This window comes from Microcebus murinus, chromosome 8, assembly GCF_040939455.1.
Source record: "Microcebus murinus isolate Inina chromosome 8, M.murinus_Inina_mat1.0, whole genome shotgun sequence".
In the NCBI taxonomy this organism is placed as follows: domain Eukaryota; kingdom Metazoa; phylum Chordata; class Mammalia; order Primates; family Cheirogaleidae; genus Microcebus; species Microcebus murinus.
Genome location: NC_134111.1, coordinates 96,905,325 through 96,926,473, shown reverse-complemented (window position 1 = coordinate 96,926,473; position 21,149 = coordinate 96,905,325). Strand labels below are relative to the sequence as shown.

The following is a 21,149-nucleotide window of genomic DNA, read 5'->3' as shown; positions in this document are numbered from 1 at the left end:
CCCTTCAATGTTACTTAATCTAATTCTCTCATTTTACACATGATTAACCTAACATTTCAAGGAGTTAAGAGACTTGCCTGAGGCCACACGTCTATATGCAATTACCTTTTCTAATGTGACTGAGACACATTTTAAAATGCTGTAAACTACATACAAATCCCCAGACATTGAGTTTAGTTTTCTGGTGAAAAAGAGAAAAACTGTGGGTAAACCAAGTATGTTCATAGTGCCCTGTCAGAGCCCATAACTGAAGAACTTTCTTTCTCAATTTGTTTTACAAATGTTTGTCAGTCCACTTATACTGAGATGATTAGTAATTCCAAAGCTTTATCAGCTAGTTCTTTAGAAGGGAGGATAGAAGGCAGCTGCCTCAGTCCATTTGGCGTTGCTATAAAAGGATACCTGAGAGTGGGTATTTATAAAGACAAAAAAGGCTTATTTGGCTCATGCTTCTGGAAGCTGGGAAGTCCAGACAGCATGGTGCCGGTATCTGCTAGGAAGTGGGAAGTGAGCACATTCCAAGAGGGCAAAACATGAGAGGCAACCTCATTTTATGACATCCCACTCTCAGAGAACTATCCCAGTCTGGGCAGCGTGCACCAAGCCATACCAGATGGCAGAGCCCTGCTGACCCAAACACATCCCATTAGGCTGTGCCTCTTAAAGGTTCCACCTCCCAGCATTGCCACACTGGGAATGAAGGCTTCAACATGAGTTTTGGCAGGGACACTCGAACCATAGCAGCAGCCAAGGGTAGAGACTTACAGAAGTGAATACAGAATGCCTAGAAATATTGGGAAAAGAGTAAGACCAAGAGGCACAAAATGGGAAGACAAACCATGACTTATTCACAGTTTTCCCTGTACTTATATGAAGGTGTTTACTGCAATAGTATGACTTATGCTATAAGTCTTTAAAAGGTAATTAAACCATCATTTTTTTTTTAGCCAAAACCAGCCATAGTTCATTCCTCTTGAGCAATCCCAATCTTCCAGCCATCATTTATTTATATAAATTTCTTTAGTCCAAATCCCAGGGTATAAGCAAATCTGTTGGGGGAAACATAAAATTATAAAATATTCTGAAGTAGCTTCCTATAAAGGATGTTTTTCTTTATTTATAACTAAAAGTCTAGAAGATTCTCCTGAATAAAGACCTCTATGGAAACCTGAAAGAACATATCCATTAGTTCTAACAGCCAACATGTTTAAGTTATAGCAATAATGTTTTATTGATGGAAGTAGTCAACAATAGAAAACAATAATTGAATAATTCACAAGTTGCAGCCATTGTACATTTGTCAGCATATACATTGTTTTACACATTGCAGCTGGTTCAAAACACTGCAGAGAGTATTTTCAGAATTACTCCTTGAAAGTAAATAGCAAGATTATATGACAAGCACCCCCCTACATTTTTTAAACCTCACAGTATTGTTGCCAGGGTTCTATTTCCTGTCATTTAGGTGAAGGAACAAGCTTAAAAAGATCATGAGATTTGTCCAAGGTGACACAGTTAGAAGGTGACAGAGAGAAATGAGGTTAGATCTTCTTCCTTCAAAGCAAACATTGTTCTCTCCGCATCAACATCCGATACAACCTTATCTCCTGTTAATAAATAGAGAGAAAAAATTGAAAGGAATAAAAGTGGACGCTCATTAGTAAAGACTGAGCTTCCACTCGCCATTTCATTGACTGTGAGTCATAATTTTTTGTGACCCCTGCCTTTGTTTTAAGCCTTAATTGCTCATTTCTATCATCTACACAATTTGTACAAAGAATATAGGAAGGGCTGATGGGAATGTTTTTAAGCAAGAACTTCCTATGAGTTGAGAGATTTTTGGATCCTGCTTATGGAACTCAATCTACTAATTTACTAGGCCCATACAGAAATTGTATAAAAAACAGTAAACAAGTGGTAGTGCATGAGGAAGGCAAAAACTGATATGAGAGTTTAGCACCATCTTTCTTTTTTTTTTTTTCAATTTTTAATATTTACTTATTTTTATTTTAGCATATTGTGGGGGTACAAATGTTTAGGTTACATATATTGCCTTTCCCCACCCGAGTCAGGGCTTCGAGCATGTCCATCCCCGAGACGGTGCGCACTCTCCACTCTCCCTAGGAGCAATAGGTAAAAGTACATTTGCTCCATTTCCCAGAGTTTTCTATTTTAATTTGTTTTACAATTAAAAAAAAAAAGAGCGGAATCAACTATGCCCTCTTCTTAACAGACATTTGCTACTATCAATGTCTGTCTTCTTAAAACAGCTGCCATTATGTTTGCTCAAGGAGATAGCGGGCAGGCAACTGGGGGCTTCTGTGGCAGCTCTTCCTCCCGGGTGCTGAGTGCTGGCCTCAGGTGGCTGGCCGCTGTCATAGGCTTTGAGATTTCTACCTGCACACACGTTTTAACCCAGAGAGAGAAGACTGGGTCACAATTAAGCAAAATGATTAGAGGAAGAGATGTGAGAATCTAAACCACTAAAGTCCAAGTAGAGGGGCAACACGTGGGAGGTCAGAGGGAGCATTGTGAGTGACCAACCGATACATGGCAGGACACAAAGATAAAGGCAACCGAGACAGGCGGCCAAAGGAGCGGTGGTGCGCGACCAGTGGGGAACGTGGGCACTGCGAGGACCGAGAGCATAAATCGGGGAAAGTGGGTGAACAACTTCAGGGCTCAGACCTGCTGTTCGCCTGAAAGAAAAGGAGGGGAGGAGACCGGACGGCGGGCGGGGAAAGAGAAATTTTTTCCGAGTCACTTCTTGCTCCTGGGCTCCAGGAGCCTGGGCGAAAGCTCGGAAGGCGCTACTGGCGACAGAGACTGGGGCCGCCCTGGAGGAGGCGGGAGCGGGGCAGAAGGGCAGGAGCGTTGGCCGAGCGCTCTTGCAAGATCCGAGCAGACGCAGGGAGGGGACATCGGCGGCTGCAGCGCGCGGCGCTTCCCCGCCGGGGAGGAGCGAGTCTCCGCGGGCGCCGCCGCCGCCCCAGCCTGCGCGCCCCTGTCCCCACGCGCGTCGGTCTGGCGCTCGGGGAGCCGATCCCGGCACGGCAGACTTCCCCTCCTCAGCCTGCACTTGCCGCCTTTCTTCTCTACGCGCCAATCAACAATGGATGGCAACTCCCTGCTCTCGGTGCCGAGGTAAGACCCGCTTTCCCCCGTGCCCAACACGGTGTTCCTCAAACTCCATTCTGCATCGCCAGTAGCTCGGGAACTTGCCCCGGGGCGCTTGCTTTGGAGCGGGGCTCCCCGGGAGGAGACTGAGGTCTCGGCACTTGCAAGTAAGCCCTGTCCAGCATCTCTGGGGCGCGCCCGATGCCTGTCAATTGCTCCACCGGGTGCGAGGCTGGGTGGGGCCTGAGTGCCACAGCGACACCGGGGTGCGGGTCAGCCTGGGGCCAGCCTTCGGGGACCCGGGGCTGGGGTCTGCTCTTCCCTGGAGGGATCCGGGAGCCGGCCTTTCCGTGGGCACAGCCTGGAAAGGTTTCGCGCCTTGTACAAAGGTCCAAACCAGGAGAGATCGGGACTAGGGCAAAAGTACCCCAACTTCCTGTCCATCTTGACCCAGGCGAATGTCGGGGTTGCTGGGGTGGAAATAGAGGGAAGGGGAGGGGGAGATTGCCCCTAAGCCCAGACCCACACCTAGATTGCGCCCAAACCGAGATCCCAGGCAGAAAAGACCTTCGTTTCCTCCAGTCCCACCCTCCTTAGCAGCCCTCACCCCCACCCCCCAGGTGGCAGTCTGAAAGATCCTCCTGTACCATATCCGACCCTGCCACCCAGCCCTGGGTCCCCACGCAGTGTAGATTAGGGACGCCACCTTAGGCGCTGCCAGGTGAGAGCAAGTAATGTGTTTTCCAGGGTTTGTGTCTCTTCTTGTCTCCTCTCTTTTTGCCCCTGTTCTGCGCTCCTTCGGACTCAGTCCTCTGCAAATTTAAGAACCGGAGGTGTTTATATTTCATCCCTCATAAACCTCAGAGCTAAATTGGGGCTGTGGTGGCTTTTGCGCTCTTTGTGATCCCGGCAGGAGCGTTCGCACGGAGAGCAGAGGATGCCGTTGCAGGGCGAGGGTGTCTCTTGGCTGCAGCACAGCCCCGGCTCTCCTTGGCAAGGGCTTAGTGTTGATCGTCTGGTCACCCCTTACTTCCTCTTTTACCCAAGCAAGCATCCAGGTGGCTTCCAGGCCAGAGTATCAGACAGTGGAATAAACCCCTGAAGCTCGGGTTCTTGGAGAACAGCAAAACCCAGCATGCAGGGGCCAGGGCGCACAGGTAGCTGATACTATGTCGCCAAGGAGCAGAGATGGGGGTGGGAGTGGAGGCCAGGGGTGTGGGGTGGAGGAGAAGGAGGATAGAGACTGCTTTTCAAAGGCATTGAAGCCTGCCATCTAGAGCCCTGAAGTATTTGTATTCCGCGAATAACGTTCTCAGCTCCGCAGGCATTTCCTCCTTAAGCGCCCTTTCACCATGCGGGCTAGCACTGGGCTCTGAAAAGACCGCCCGTGATTTCTGCGTCCCCTGAAGCACCTCTTAAGTGAAAAGTCTGGAACCCTATAGCCCAAACAAGGTCAAAGGACCACCACTAAGTCTTTCCAATATGCCCTAATGCATGAAGAGGACAATAAGAACTACAGGAAGATTTTTAAAGACTTAAAAAAGAAAACAAAAAAGAAAAAGAAAGCCAGTGCTTTTTAGGTAAAAGTGAAAGGTGTTTTGAAAGTCAGGTAAATTGTAGATGCACTTTCTCCACCCATCTATTCTACTGCCTAAGGCAAATGGTCCTTAGAATTGAAATGGGGAACTAAGGGGTCCTAACAGTCCAGTAGAGACACTTTTGATGACTGATTGCATGCTTCAATCCAGCTATACAGACCAACACATTGGTGCCTGAATCATGATCATATTCCCATTCCAGCACTAGAACATTTTCTAAAATATTAGAAACACATTGTGGCAATTTCTTAAAATTATTTCTATTGCAGTACTATAAAATGACCTTTTAAAATGATATTGCTCTGTATCTTGTAGTAGCCTATTAAAATGTAAATATAGATTTAATGTCATCTGCAGCAAATGAAACCTTTTATGATTGTTTATTCATGGAGAGGTTACATTTCCATAAATGTGGACTTACTTCCACAAAAGTGCAGTAATTTCAGATATTTTATTAGCATTCTTGTTCATATAAATTAACCCTATTATATGAGTTGACTCAATCCTCTATTTCATTGAATATAAGAAATGTAATTTATTTTCTATAAGATTTAATTGATAGCCATAGGTATTGAAATGCACAAAGTAAACTAGAATTTTAAAATGATATATACAAATTATGTATTAGTCTTGCCACTTGTCCACAAAACTGAATTTTAAAGGATTGGTGATTGGATATTCTATACAAGCTTTTTCAAGAAAATAGCAATGATCAGGAAATATATTGTTATCTGTCAAGATTTGTGTTTCTCAAATCTGAAATGTTTTTAGTATCTAACAAAATTAAGTGTTGATTATAAATCATCATTTCTTTTAAGAATTTTAAAGCAATTTAAGATATTCTATTTTACAATTGGACAGAGAAAACAAAATGATTTAGTAATACATTGAGTTAATTGTAGAATATATTTTTATGTTGGCTTTTCCATTTTCTTAAAATTTTCAGTTAAACAAAGACATAAATGCCTGAAATTTCAATCAAGAAATATTCTGTGAAGATTGATCTCAAAATTTAATTTGACTTATATGCTTTAGAAACTTTAAAATATAGGCTTTTAAAAAGAAAACACTTATGGTACTTGGAGTTATTATACTTTAATAGTTTTACTCTGTGAAATCTTCAGTTCATTTTTACTATGAATATTTTAATTTTAAATGTGCAATAAATTATGTGAATTACAGTAGAGATTTCTTAAGGTCATCAAAGCTGGAAGATATCTTCAACAAGGAAACTGAGCTATGCAGGGATTACACGTCCTGACGTTTAGTTGCATTATAGACCCAGAATAGAAGTTTTTTCTGGCTAGTAGTCCAGTTCAGGAAAAATTTTCTTAAAGGAAAATTTTTTTCTTAGATATCAAAATTTTAAATCTTAAAGTTTCTCTAGTCTACTATTTTACAAAAAAAAAAAAATATTTGCTAAGTTCACACAACTAGGTATTAAAACAGTAAAAAAGAATCACAGGTCTCTCATCCGGTGTATTCTGTACTACATTGTATTATAATACAATACACGAATTTTTCCCTTGCAGAAGAAAAGTCAGCTTCACTTATATCAGTAATTAGTATGTGTACAGTTAGGTTTATGTTTCATCAAACAATATTCCCATATATTAAATTATTTCATCATCACATCCCTGTGAGCCAATTATGGCAAATATTATCTCCGTTTCCTATCTGAAAATTCTGAAGTAAAATAAAATTAAATAAAGCAAACAATTGAATCAGAAAATCCACACAAATAATATGTTATGGAGCTAAGTCTTGCACAAATTTCTTCCAGTTTTCTCTCTTGTATTGACTGAAAATCCATAATTTATTTCAGATGGGGAGAAGAAGAAATTTTGGCAAATACTTTGTAAGAACACCGGTAGCATTAGAACATATGGGGGCAACCTAAAAGCAAGAAGATTGTCTTAAAAGCCAGCAAGTGCTGAAAATACCTTTTTTGCAAACAGAAATTACTTGTCACCTTGAACATATCTAAGCTTGAAGTTTAAGAAAGAGGCTCTCTCTTACTTTCATATTTGTATACTGGATTGTTTTATTATTTGTGTTTTGCTTACTGGATTTGATTTCAATAATTGAGTTTTTATAAGACACTTTGAATGACACAATCAAAACTCATAAAAGATGAACTTTTAAAAAAATAAAGTATACTGAATGTAGGTTTCCTGTCAGTTTGGCTAGTACTACTCATTTGAATGGAGTTTTTCTCTGTGTTGTCAAGAGTTATAGCTACAAAGAATTGTAAGGCGGGAAGAGAAAAAAGTGATGTATTTGGTATCTGGAGACTTGGTGATTAGTCCTGTTCTGAAATTAATGGTTGTGACTGCCTGGGCAAGTGGCTTGACCTGTTGCTCTTCTGTGCCCTCCTGGATATACTGATGTATATATAAGCTGGATTCACTGATATTCTAGGTCCCTCTTATTTTTAAACTTCTATAATATATGACCTTTATTGTAGCAGTGACTCTCAATTGGACATGATATGAATGAACATCTCACTCTCTTAAAAGAGAGAGGTGAAATCAAGCATTTAAAAGAACTGAAACAATACCCACCCATCCAAAAGAAAGCCTGCCTTGGAGAATGGGTTGGTTTGTTTTTAATGTTCCCCCATAGGTAGAGAGCAACAGAAGATTACTCTTGTAAAGAAGGTAGCACAGTGATTTGTCATAGGGAAATATGAACAACAACGTTTCAAACACTTGAAAAAGACGTGAGGATTGAAATAGCATGCATAAAATGAAAGGAACAGGGAACCTTTGGCTATTGCAGCCTATCATACTGAACAAACTTCTCTAAATGTGGTAGTTTAATGACAGATTTTTTTTTAAAAAGCTATTCTGGTGAATAGCTCATATAACTCAGAATAAAGTCTACTTTATCTGATATTAGCATAGCTACTCTGGCTTTCTTTTAGTTTAATTTTTTCCATCCTTTTGTTTTTAATCTATGTCTTTATATTTAAAGTTATTTCTTGTAGACAGCATATTGTATCTTACCTTTTTATGCCATCTGACAATCTCTTTCTTTTAATTGATGTGTTTAGACCATTCACATTTATTATAATCCTAGATAGGGCTAGATTAAAATCTATCAATTAACTAGCTATTTTATACTTATGTCATCTGTTTTTTATTCTTTTTTCCTCTTTCCTTCCTTCCTTTGGGTTATTTGAGAATTTTTATGATTCTGCTTTAGCTCTTCTATTTTTTTATTACTTATGTTTTGTTAAAAAGTGTGCAGTTGTCCTAGGGTTTAGAATATATATGCTTTATTAACCAGTGTCTACCTTCAAATTATAACATACCACTTCATATTCAGTGTAAGGTTTTAATAAGTATACATTCCTAATTCTCTACTCTGGTCCTTTGTGCTAATGTCATCTATATTTTATTTTTACAAATGCCATCAACACACTATATATTTCTATGTTTGCTTTAAATTATCAAATATTTTCAGAACAATTAGAAATTAGATAAAATGAATTTTGTTTTACTTTTATTTACTTTAGATCTGACACTTCATTTGTGTAAATTCAAGTTTCTGCCTGTTATTACATCCCTTCTGATCAAAGAACTTTCTTTAACATTTCCTGTAAGGTAGATCTTCTGGCAATAAATTCTCAGTTTTGCTTGTCTAAGAAATTCTAGTTCTCATTTACTTTTTGAAACATATTTTTAATGAGTACAGATTTGGGGGTTCATAGGGTTTTTTTTCCTTTTTTTGTTTTAAAGATGTTATTCCTTTGTTTTTTGTTTTATGGTTTCTGCCAAGAAGCTATTTTCATTCTTACCTTTGTTCTTCTCTATGCCATGTGCCTTTTATCCCTGCCTGCCTTCAAGATTTTCTCTTTGTCTCTTATTTTGAGCAGTTTGAATGTGCTATGCCAAGGAGTGTGTGTATGTGTGTGGGGGGGGGGGTATAGAGGTATCGTATTTAAACTACCTAGTGTTCTCTGAGTTTCTGGGATCTGTGATTTGGTGTCTGTTATTAATTCTTAAAAAATGTATCCAATTCTGTTCTATTTTATTATTTTCCTTCTAGAATTCAAATTACACATATATAAGAATACAGTTCATGGGTGCTCTTTTCTGGCTTTGTTTTTGTTTTATTTTCTTTTTTTGTTTCAGGTGGATAATTTGTATTGACCTATTTTCAATTTCATTGGTTCTTTCCTCAGCAGTGTTTTTTTAAAATTATTATTATTTTTATTTCAGCATATTATGGGGATACAAATGTTTAGGTTACATATATTACCTTTGCCCAACCTGAGTCAGAGCTTCAAGTGTGTCCATCCCCCAGATGGTGCACACCACGCTCATTAGGTGTGATATACCCATTCCCTCCACCCTCTCCCACCTGCCCAACACTCTATGAATGTTACTGCTATATGTGCACATAATTGTTGATCAGTTAATACCAATTTGATGGTGAGTTGCAGAGTTGATTTCATTGATGAATTTGTCAAAGGCATTCTTTATCTGGTTGCCATGTGTGGCATTTCTAGCATTCCCATTTGATTTTATCTTATGTTTTCATGTCTTTGCTGTAATTATCTGTCTGAGTTTACATGCTATCTACCTTTTCCATCAGAGCTACCAAAATAATAATCATTATTTTTAATTTCTTGCCAGAAAATTTCCAACACCTGTACTATCCCTATGTCTGGTTCTGTTGATAGCTCTATTTCTTGGAAGTGCTTTATATTTTTCTTTAATTTTTTTATATAGCCTGTAATATTTTTTTTTGTTGAAAGCCAGACATCTTGTGAAGGATAATAGAATAGCCCTAAGTAGAAACTGAAAGTCAGTGGTATTATCTTTATTCTCATTTTAAGATGAGAAGCCAAGGCTAAGAGAATTTAAATGACTTGTCCAAGCTGATTCAACCAGTGCATAACAGAGCCAGAACTTGAAACCTAGGATTTCTAACTCTAAGTCTAGTATTGTTTGGCTTCACTGATGTTCCTGTGTTTCGTAATGCCTGCGCACACCCAGTCCAGAGGCCTCCAAGACCTCCTCATGGCTTCATTTATTTCAGACATTTCTGATCCCCTATTCCAGGAAAGTCATGGAAGCATATGTAATATTGAGCAAGAAGTGGTCCCTGCCCTTGATTAGCTTAGTATATAATCTTGATGTGCCATTTTTTTCCTCAATGCTTTTTGATTCAGTCTTCCTCAAAATATGGTTTCTGAATCAAAAGCAGATGGGAACACAGGTGGATGCTATAAGAGATTCTGACACAGCTACAGGAAAGCAATAGAAACAGAGAGAGTAACAGCCCAGGCAGGGGTTTTAGCACATGAATTGAAGAGTTTGTGCCTGTTCCTAATACAGCTTAGAGTCCAGACACTGAAACACCTACCTGTGTACTAACCCACATTTCTGCTTAGTTGTTTGAGAGAGTTTCTCTCTTAAAAAAATGCAAACCATGATGTAGACCAATGTGCTTTTTATTCCTTTCATTTAAAATGCATATTACGTAGCCAAATTAATTAAATGGTTGCCCAAACTTCTTAGAATATCCATGATTTTAAAAGTTGCAAGTTAGTTTTAAAAACATAAAGGCATAGTATGTATGACTTTTCTATTGAGGCTTTAACAAATTGCCGCAAAATTAGTGGCTTAAAACAATAAATGTATTATCTCACAGTTCTGCATGCAGGAGTCTGACACAAATCTTACTGGGGTAAAATCAAGGTGTTGGCAGGGCCGCATTCCTTTCTGGAGGTTTTACAGCAGAAACTGTTTCTTTGCCTTTTCTGGCTTCCAGAAGCTGCTTACATCCCTAACTTGGAGATGGCCTTCCTCCACCTTCCAAGCTAGCAGTGAAGGGTTGAGTTCTTCTTGCAACACATCAGTCTGACATCTGACCTCCTCTTGTGTTGCCATCTTCCACTTTTAAAACCTTCACAATTATATTAGACCACCTAGATAATCCAGCATTATCTCCCTATATTAAGGATATCTGATAAGAACCTTATTTCCACCTTGACTTTGATTCTGCTTTGCCATATAATGTAATATATTCACAGGTTATGGGAATTAGGACCTGGACATCTTTGGGAAGGGTGTCATTAATCTGTCTACTGCAGGCATTAATTGAACCAAAAATTGATCAAGCTGGCTCTCAAATGATGCTTGAAATTCTAATAGCAGTGATTTCTTTCTTATTTCTCACCATCCTTCCATGTTTCTTTCTTTATTAAATAAGATGGAAGAGTGATAAGACAGTTTGTTCTTCTGCAATATGCTAGTCATTAGTAGCTAAGCTGAAACAGCCACCCAATCGTCAAAGATGATTCGAGAACATAAAGTTAGATCAGGTTGGACCTGGAGACCCTACAGAATTAACTCTTTGGCACATGTTTATTGAGTGGTCCTTAATGCTATTCATCAATATTTCCACTTGTGCTCCTGAGCATAGGGTGGAATTGTACTTGCTCTTCTTGATACAAAAAACATAGCCATGGATTTTGGTTTGGCCAATGCAAAGAGCACAGAAGAAACACGTGTTTTTTCCAAGTGGATGTGTTAAAGAGCTCGTGCATGACTTGCTTCATGCTTATTTTCTGCCATGGTAAACAACAAGTTTCAGATAGTTGCTGGGTTTTATAATGAGGACAAAGTGGAACAGAGCCCCAAGCCAATCCATGATTGACATGTAGCATGGAGCAAGAAATAAACCTTTGTTGTTTTGATCTCCTGGGATTTGGGGGTTGTCTGATGCTACAATAAACCTAGCTAGCCCATTCTGCCTGGCCCAGCTGTCTTCAGGATTGAAATGGTAGGCGGTAAGATAGGCTGTTGCCTGGCTTGTGAAGGTTTCCAGGGGGTCTCACAAAACTCTCCTTTTGCTATGGACTTCAAAAGACCCTCATCACTACCTGAAAATACATTTCTGGATGTAGTGATATGGAGATGAAGTTGGAAGAAGGGAAGAATGAGATTCACTCTGACCAGTTGTGCAAGCAGTCAGAAAGCATGTCCTACAGACCAGCTCTGGATCATAACAATAAATACCACGTAGGTGCCAATAAATAGCACATAGGTCTCTCCTCCCAGGGACACAGAGTATGAACTGGGAATCGCACTCATCCTGTTGTCCACTCACATTTGCATTTTCTCATTGCATATGTGCATATGAGAATCACATATTGCAGTGATTCTCAGTAGTATTTGACATAATTTACAGGTGACCCTAACCTCTTAAAACAATTTGTTTCCACGAAGAGATTCACTGATAAAAATGCCTTTTGAAATACCAAGTGCTGTTCTTTCTGTGCTGGGGAAATGAAAACCCACTGGACACGGGCTATTAGAACTAGAAAGGACTTCAGTGCAGGTCCTTAACCTTTCCTTTAGAGATGAAGAACACAAAGGCAAGGAATGCTATATGAATCTCTCAAATCCCACAAATATTTAGAGATAGAGCCAAAAACAAAACCCTGAACTCCTGATTATACTTAATGCTGCATTGAGTTTGTTTAAAATAATAATAATGACAATAATCTCCAAAACACAGTTGGAAGCATCTGAAATTTTCTGATACAGCAGAACATGTCTATAATCCATGTCTAAATACCCTCTTTATTTTTCCTTCAGAAAAATAATGTCTATAAAACTGCTCATGTTCTCATTTCACCTCAGCTGCCAGAATTTCCAGAAACAAATTCAAAGTTCAATTATAACGACAGTGTAGGAGTTTATGACTGGAATATCTGTGTTGTTTTTAACTATATTGACCTCTTATTATAAATTCTATTTCCTTATCCCTGAGTTTTAACTTATGTTGTGCCACTTTATTGTACATATCTTTTCCATTAGCTATCACAGATTCTTAGTGGAACAAGATAGAACGCCAATATACCTTGAAGATATTGTGGGTTTGGTTCCAGATCACTGCAATAAAACAAAGCACATGATTTTTTGTTTGTTTCCCAGTGCATATGAAAGTTTGTGTACACTATCTTGTAGTCTATTAAGTATGCAACAACCTATCTAAAATAACAACATACATACCTAAATTAAAAATACTGTATTGCTGAAAAACATTAATGGTTATCTGAACCCTCCACGAGTCAAAATATTTATTTTTGCTGGTGGAGAGTCTTGCCTCAATGTTGATGGCTACTGAGTGATCAGGGTAGCAGTTGCTGAAGTTTGACCAATTTCTGAAAATAAGAAAACAAAACTATTTGCTGCATCAATTGACTTATTTTCATGAAAGAATTTTCTATAGCATATAATGCTGTTTGATAGCATTTTTCTCACAGTAGAACTTTCAAAATTGAAGTCAATCTTCTCAAACTCTGTTGCTGCTTTATCAACCAAGTATATGCAATATTCTAAATTCTTTGTTGTCATTTCAACAATGTTCAAAGCGTCTTCCACAGGAATAAACCCCACATCGAGAAACTTCCTTTGCTCATTCATAAGGAGCAATTCCTCATTCATTAAAGTTTGATCATGAGACTGTAGCAATTGTTACATCTTCGGGCTCCACTCCTAATTCTAGTTCCCTTGCTATTTCTACTACACCTACAGTTACTTCCTTCACTGAAGTCTGGAACCCCTCAGAGTCATCCAAAAGGGTTGGAATCAACTTCTTCCAAACTCTTTTAATGTTGATATTTTGACCACCTCCTATGAATTACAATTCTTCATGGCATCTAGAATAGTGAACACTTTTCAGAAGGATTTTCATTTACTTTGTCTATATCCATCAGAAAGTCACAATCTATGGCAGCTATAGCCTTACAAAATGAATTTCTGAAATTATAAAACTTGAAAGTTTAAATTACTTTTTGATCCATAGCCTGCAGAATGGATGTTGTGTTAGCAGGCATGAAAACAACATTCATCTCTTTGTGCATCCTCATCAGAGCTCTTGGGTGACCAGGTGCATTATCACCAGCAGTCATGTTTTGAAAGGAATCTTTTTTCCTGAGCAGTCGGTGGGTTTAAAATAGTCAGTAAACCACGCTGTAAACAGATGCACTGTCAGACAGGCTTTGTTATTCTATTTATAGAATATAAGCAGAGTAGATTTAGCATAATTCTTATGGTCCTAAAATTTTTGGAATGGTAAATGAACACTGGCTTCAACGGAAAGTTAGAAGCTGAATTAGCATCTAACAAGAGTCAGCCTGTCCTTTAAGCTTTGAAGTCAGGTGTTGGCTGCTCCTCTGTAGCTACAAAAGTTCTAGATGGCATCTTCTTCCAATAGAAGGCTGTTTTCTCTACACTGAAAATATGTTGTTTATTGTAGCTAGCCACCTACATTGATGATCTTAGCTAGATCTTCTGGATAACTTGTAGCTTCTACATAAGCATTTTTTTTTTTTTTTTGGACAGAGTCTTGCTCTGTTGCTGGAACTACAGTGTAGTGGCATCATCATAGCTCACTGCAACCTCAAACTCCTGGGCTCAAGTGATTTTCCTGGCTCAGCCTCTCAAGTAGCTGGGACTACAGGTATGCACCACCGTGCCAGGCTAATTTTTTTCTATTTTTCTTGTAGAGATGGGGGTTTCACTTATGCTTAGACTGCTCTCGAACTCCTGGCCTCAAGTTATCTTCCTACTCCCACCTTGGCCTCCCAAAGTGCTAGGATTACAGGTGTGAGCCATTGCACCCAACTAGGACTTGCTGCTTTACCTTGCAGTTTTATGTTATGGAGATGGCTTCTTTCCTTCAACTTCATGAGCCAACCTCTGCTAGCTTCCAACTTTTCTTCTGTAGCTTCCTCAGCTCTCTTAAACATCTTAGAATTGAAGACTTGGGGCCTTGCTCTGGATTAGGCTTTGGCCTAAAGGAATTTTGTGGCTGGTTTGATCTTCTCTCCAGACCACTAGAACTTTCTTCATTTCAACAATAAAGCTGTTTCATTTTCTTATCAATCATGAGCTCACTGGAGTAGCAATTTTAATTTCCTTCAGGATCTTTTCTTTTGCATTCAAACTTGGCTAACATTTAACACAAGAGGACTATCTTTCAGCCTACCTCACCTTTCCACATTCCTTCCTTACTAAACGTAGTCAGCTTTCTAGCTTTGGATTCAAGCGTGAAATGTGTGACTCTTCCTTCCACTTGAACACTTAGAAGACATTGTAGGATTATTAACTGGCCTAATTTCAACACTGTTGTGTGTCAGGGATAAAGGAGGCCTGAGGAGAGGGAGAGAGACAGGAAACAGCTGGCTGGTGGAGCTGGCAGAACATACATAACAGTTATCTATTAAGTTTGTCATCTTAGATGGTCACAGTTCGTGAAACCCCAAAACCACTGCAATAGTAACAGCAAAGATCACTATAACAGTTATAATAATGAAAATGTTTGAAATGTTGATAGCATTACCAAAATGTGACACAGAGACACAAAGTAAGCACATTGTTGGAAAAGTGGTGCCAACAGACTTACTTATTCAATGCAGGGATGTCACGAATCTTCGATTTGTAAAAAATGCAGCATTTGTAAAGTGCAATAAAGTGAAGCACAATAAAACAAGGTATGCCTATATCCATCATTAAATCAATTTCCTGATCAATCAATCATTTTCTTTATAAGCAATGGGAAAAAGTAATTTTCCTATGCATTAGAGGAATTGATCTGTGGCAAATTGGGACTCTTTCAAAATAAATGTTCTATTCATATTTAATTAGACTCTGATAATGGACTGTATTTCAAAAGTTTTAAGTTGTTCTTTAAAATGATTGCTGCATTAAAAGTAAGATCAACTGTTTTAAAATCAATAATAAAATAGAGTGATAACATTTTATGGGATATACTTCTCAATTACTCATTAATATGACACACATACATTTAAATTTGTTACGCATGCATTTTAAATATATGTATATATGTGTATATATATATATATATATATATATATATAGCAGATATCAATTTATATCAGGGGTATTAATGCCTAAAACTATATTTTTTAATTTGTACATTTTACATTTTAGTGTACTTTTCTTAGAAACTAAAATACATTAAATAAAATGATAAGAATTTTAAAATATTTAGTATTGCTTCTAAACATACAAGGACAATTGATCATTTTATATTTCAGTATTAATACAAGTTAAACAACACATTTAATTGCTTTCTCTTTTACAAATCAATTATTTTGAACTAAGAATATAAAAAGAATGCAGTAAATCACTTTGATAGGCTGTCTATGAATAAACTTACCCATTCATTTTCAATTTGAGTAGCCAGTTCTTCTATTTAATTTACTCACACAAATAAATTAAAGACTTTTTTTGGGTAATTAAAACCAAAAATAAAATTCAGATAAAAATAAAACACCAATTGAAGTAACTTTTCTCTAAATGAAATCTTGACCTCATGTAATACATTCATCACTGACTCATGCATTCAATATAATCTGAAGATTTCTAATTTTTACTTTAATTTTTGACAATCAAGAGTGCTTCAAAATAGCAATTCAAAAGATACATTCACTTCACTTGGGTAATTATCAACAGGTCAGTGAACTGACCTGACATTCTTTTAGTCGTCCTCTCTTGCAAAGGTGAAAACAATGTGGTGATTTCATGGGAATCAGGTAATGTAGAAAATGAGCTGCAGTTTCATCACATGAATCACTATAAAAAAGGTGTGCAAGGGAGAGAGAGTCAGTATCTGGAGAATATGCTATCTAGAGAAGCTGTTATCACAGCCATAATAGCACTCAGCCCTTGTAGAGCATAGTCATTCTTCATGCAAGAGAAGAAGCATGCACAAAATATTAATGATAGCAGTTTCCTCAGCATTTCTATTGTGTCAAAGATATTTTCCATATGATAAGAAAGCAGAAAAGGTGAAGGTCTAATTCAAGTTATATGCATGAAGATTATATGAGACTGGCATGGATTATTGGAAGTGGGCAAAACATAGGGAGGAGGGCTTACTTACTTATTTGAAAGGAAAGAATGAAGGCTATTGACTTGAATATGGTCTCGATCATATGAGGGCAAATGGAACCCGAACAAAGAGATGTGAAGTAAATTCACTACAATGAAGTGTAAGTGCAATATTAAATGGTGAACAAAATTAATATCTTTGGGAATTTACCTTTCAAAATAATATAATGAAAAAATAGCTCATTATGTCAATATTTTAAAAATTAATGTGAGTTAAGTAATGACCAGATAATGAATTAGGTGTTGATTAGGTGGGAAGATCATAATTTTCCCTTCAAAATTGTACGTTAACATGGCTCTTTGTGTCACAAGATCATAAACTGTGTCTGTTCTGTAAATATATTCAATAATCTCATCAATTTTGCCAGCACTCCCTTTACTTTGTTAGTTCTCAAATCTATCTTGTGTGAAGCATTTGTCTCAACATAGTCCTAATGGATTTCTCCTTCTTCTGAGATTAACAGGTCTCCCTCTGCCAGACTTTCTTTTGGTGGTAGTTTGACATGTGATTAAAGAGTTCTCTAACATCACTCTTTCCTCCTTTCTGAAATCCTTCATCTTTGCAAAGTGTGTCATTTGAACTTATTAGAATTTTACTTAATTAAAAGTATTTTGTATTGTCTTTTAAAAATAAATTAAGAATCTTGAAAAAATAAAATAAAAATAAATGTCATAGCCTTTTAAACCATCAACAACTACAAAAGGTGCTTATGTAGTGGACAGAAATAGTCACTCAAAGTTAATGTGAAGGAAGTTAATGGAGACTGATGGTTAAATGGTCAGTCTATTAATTAATAGGACTTTTACTTCCTTATACAATCTTGTATCTGCAGGGACTTGCTTATGAATAGCAAGAACATCTGATATTTTGGAGGACAATTATCAGTGACTTTAAGTTTACCAGATTTTCTGCAGGGAATGGCATTGCTGAAAATCTTTTCCACTTTTACAAACATTATCTGTCCATGAGTGAATTATCTCACTAAGCAATGCAGGGTGAAATTGAATATTTCAAAAACTCAATCCTCAGAGAAATTTTCTACTGTAGTTACGATTACTGAGGTTTTTATCTTTCCAAAATACCTTACAGTTATTATTCTATTTTTCATTTACAGATAGTAATTTGAATTGAATATATGAAAAGCACCAGTGTTCCAGGAAGATAGCAGACCCTCTATAAATGTCAATCCCCTTCTCTTCCCTTTCCATAAAACCACAATGTTATTCAAGTTCTAAAGGGAAGCACATGGATTAATTGGATTAAAGCTATGTGGTGGGTTTCCTGGCAATGTCTGTAATGACCAGGACCCTGGTGAGATGGACACTTGTCTAATCCCTCACTATAATTCTACATGCCTCTGAAGTGAGAGGGAAAATGCTGCCACAAAATCAGATTTCTTCATAGACAGCAGAGGTTGAATATAAGACAGGCATAAGCCTTGGGAAAACAGAATTTATTCATTCATTTATTTATTCACTACTCATGTTGGTCGTTTATGGTATGTCAGATAATACCAGCTGGATATGCAATAATGAACACAGACCATTGTCATGGAACTTTGGTACCAGTGGGAGAGAAAGACATTAGTCAAATAATGACATGTGTGCTCCAAAAGAAAGAACATGGTCTTTAAGAACATATAAAAGTTAACAATACTTAAGCAAGAAAGGTAAAGAAGGCTTATGAGGGAGTGCCTCTGGCAGCCAGAACAGCAGTTGGAGAAGCCCTGAAGCAGGAGAGCAAGGGAGTGTTTAGACAACTCCAGTGTGTGCCTGGAGTAAAGGAAGCAAGACAGAGAGAGGGACAAATAAAAGTTAGGGGATCAGAATATGTTAAGCCTTGGGGACCACTAGGTCTTCATCCTAAAAACAATATGATGTCACTGCTGTTTTGCAAGCTAGAGGAGGCTGGAAACCCTAACTGAAATAATGCATATAAAGGTCATAGCCCAGTGCCTGGCACATTGTAAATGCTCCATAAACAGGAGCTGTCATTGTTGCCTATTGGTTATAATGTCAATATTTCAATGCTGGAGGGCATTGGGGGGGGGAATAGAGAGCTGAGATCACAAGATCATAAGAAAAGGGCATTCAAAAGTGGCAGCTGTCATTAAGACAACCTTATAAGAAGTATTTTATTGAGTTATAAGGACGTCCAGAAGTAGTCACCCAATAGGTAAATCATATGTCATCCAGATAAGAAGGCAACCCAGAAGGTTCTTCATGACATTTGTTGAGATATTACTACATTTCAACTACACATAGCAAGGAAAGCGGCAATACTGCACACACCTGCAAACACCCAGGTTGACCTTCTGTATAAATAGGTACAGTTATCTGTGCAGAAGCTCCTCTTCAACATTAGGGAGGAAAGGACGGAGAGGGGTAAATTGAGACAGACAGAGAGAAAGAGAGAAGGTGAGAATGAGAGAGAATATATATAAATGGGGGGAGGAGGACAGGAGTGGGTCACTTAGTACTTTAGGCTGCATCTTGCATGGAAAGCACAAAAGCTGATGGAATTCAATCAAAATTGTTGTCCCCAACATTGCTGCTGATATCCAGGTGTTCACTGACATGCAGCTGTTTCCTGCTCACTTTAAAAATGGGACAGCAAGATCTTTGTCTTATCCAGAGTCCCAGTGCTTTTTGATTCAACTTCCGTGGTTATAGCAATCCATTCCTTCTGAAGTTTTTCTACTTCCTCACAGCATTGGCTTTAAGAAGGGCTGTGCTCCCATGCCCACCATGGAGACGCCCCTCCTATCTATCCCCTGGTGCCTCTCAACATCATGTTAATACAGCAATATATTACATACATGTGCTACACAACCCCTGTTGTCAGGATTAATAGTCAGTAACTAATTTCACTGACCTCTTCCCACTATACATTGCCAACTTTCGTATGGGTGCATGAATATAATTTAGTAAAAATGGCTAAACTAGTGGTCTTGTTCAAGCTTAAACTAAAATAAAACTTACACATAAATAATCAAGAGGAAGGATCTAATCGATTTGCTCAATGAGTATAAATTAAATCTAAAAGAGAACTTTCCACAAAATATCAAAAGACAATATTCCACAAAATTCTATACCAGAATTAATAGCTAAGTTTTACCTGAATCCTCCAATTTCACTCATTCAACTCTCTAATGCAGCTCTAGAAAGGCAGCAAGCATGTAAAGAGTTAATGATTCTGGGGATCTACTTGTTTCTCTAATCTCATTTGTTTGGCAGTAAAGTGCACAGAAGCAGCACAGCCCAGCCCCGAAGAAGCCTGACTTCTGACTCTATGTGGCTCTAGGGCTATTTCTTAGAGGAAGAACATGGCTAAGTTACAACCAACATCTATCAAAAACAAAGCAAAGTCCCAATCATTTATAAACACCTTCTAGCTTCTATTGACTTCTTCCTCTGAGCCATCTTCTTTGTTAAAGAATTGTACTTCTGAAGGAATATGAATTTGAACCATGCACTGATTTAGTGGAACACAATAAATAGAAAACCTGGAAACATTTATGTATCTAGTCCTGGCAATCCTATAACCATGGCATTTCAACTGATTACCACATACTAAATAGAAGGACATAAAAGCTTGGCATCCAAGATGGAAGAAACAATCAAACATTTCAATCAAGGGCACTTGGTAAAAGTGGGTTAGGTGTCATGTGGATTTGTACTTCTGAGTAAATATCTTGTACACCTTTTTTTTTTTTTTTTGCTCACTGATGACTGATATTCATATAGCAGATGAAAATTCAGCCACTAACATTCTAAAGAAATACCATTGTTTCTAGATTGGACCAAGAATAATATCTACTCAGAATGCCTCAAAGGTCTCATGATGGTTGACTCCTGTCTTCCCATCCAAACTTTTCTTGACTTGTATGTTTCCTCACTGTCTAAGCATCAGTGAGGTTGACCTACCTTTAGTCACTTCTACACACCAAGTCCCTTCACCTTTAGAAGACAGATTCCCAGTGAAGCTTTCCACGGACTCCCTTTACTAAGTCAAATCCCCTCTAGGTATCATTGCAGTTATACATTTGTACTTGTTTATATGATTATTTGCTTCATTCACACCTTTTCTACCTTCTGTGAGCTTGTTGAAAGCAGGATTCATCTAAGTTTGGCAACCCTTGTATCTGCAGTGTCTCGTATAGCATTTGACACAATGTCAGCTCTGACAAATAATTGTTAGACAAATAAATGAAACATAAACTTTACCTGATAATCTTTGGGCCAAGTTTACCCTTGAGCACAGAGAACATAGATGCTAATATCTTATTTGGAAGGCCGGGAAAGTCAGTATAAGGAAAGGGGCATTGAGTCCAGAGCGCTGAAAGTAAATGTTTATTCCCTCACAAATATGCAGAGGTTTATAATATGTTGAAAGAGTACATTTAAAAAGCATTCATTGTCTCCCATCAAAGTACCTTGGATTGGTATATAAAAGTTTACCCCTTACCAAATAAATAGATTAAAATATTTC

General features: G+C 38.0%; 1 protein-coding gene across 6 annotated transcripts in view; it reads left to right on the top strand.

The window, feature by feature from the left end:
• Positions 1–2,415: 2,415 nt before the first annotated feature.
• Positions 2,416–21,149, top strand: part of SPHKAP (SPHK1 interactor, AKAP domain containing) — a 156,918-nt gene continuing 138,184 nt past the window's right edge. For 2 of the 6 annotated variants that reach the window (XR_012920628.1, XM_020288167.2), the window contains exon 1: positions 2,416–3,144. Coding sequence is in view for 4 of the 6 variants with exons in the window: in XM_020288167.2 (XP_020143756.2) it covers positions 3,117–3,144 (28 nt within the window). In the remaining 2 variants the exon portion in view is untranslated. Of the gene's footprint in view, positions 3,145–14,083; positions 14,202–21,149 lie in introns of all 6 variants that reach the window. The other 4 variants (XM_076006002.1, XM_012749460.3, XM_012749459.3 and 1 more) reach the window with 4 other exon arrangements.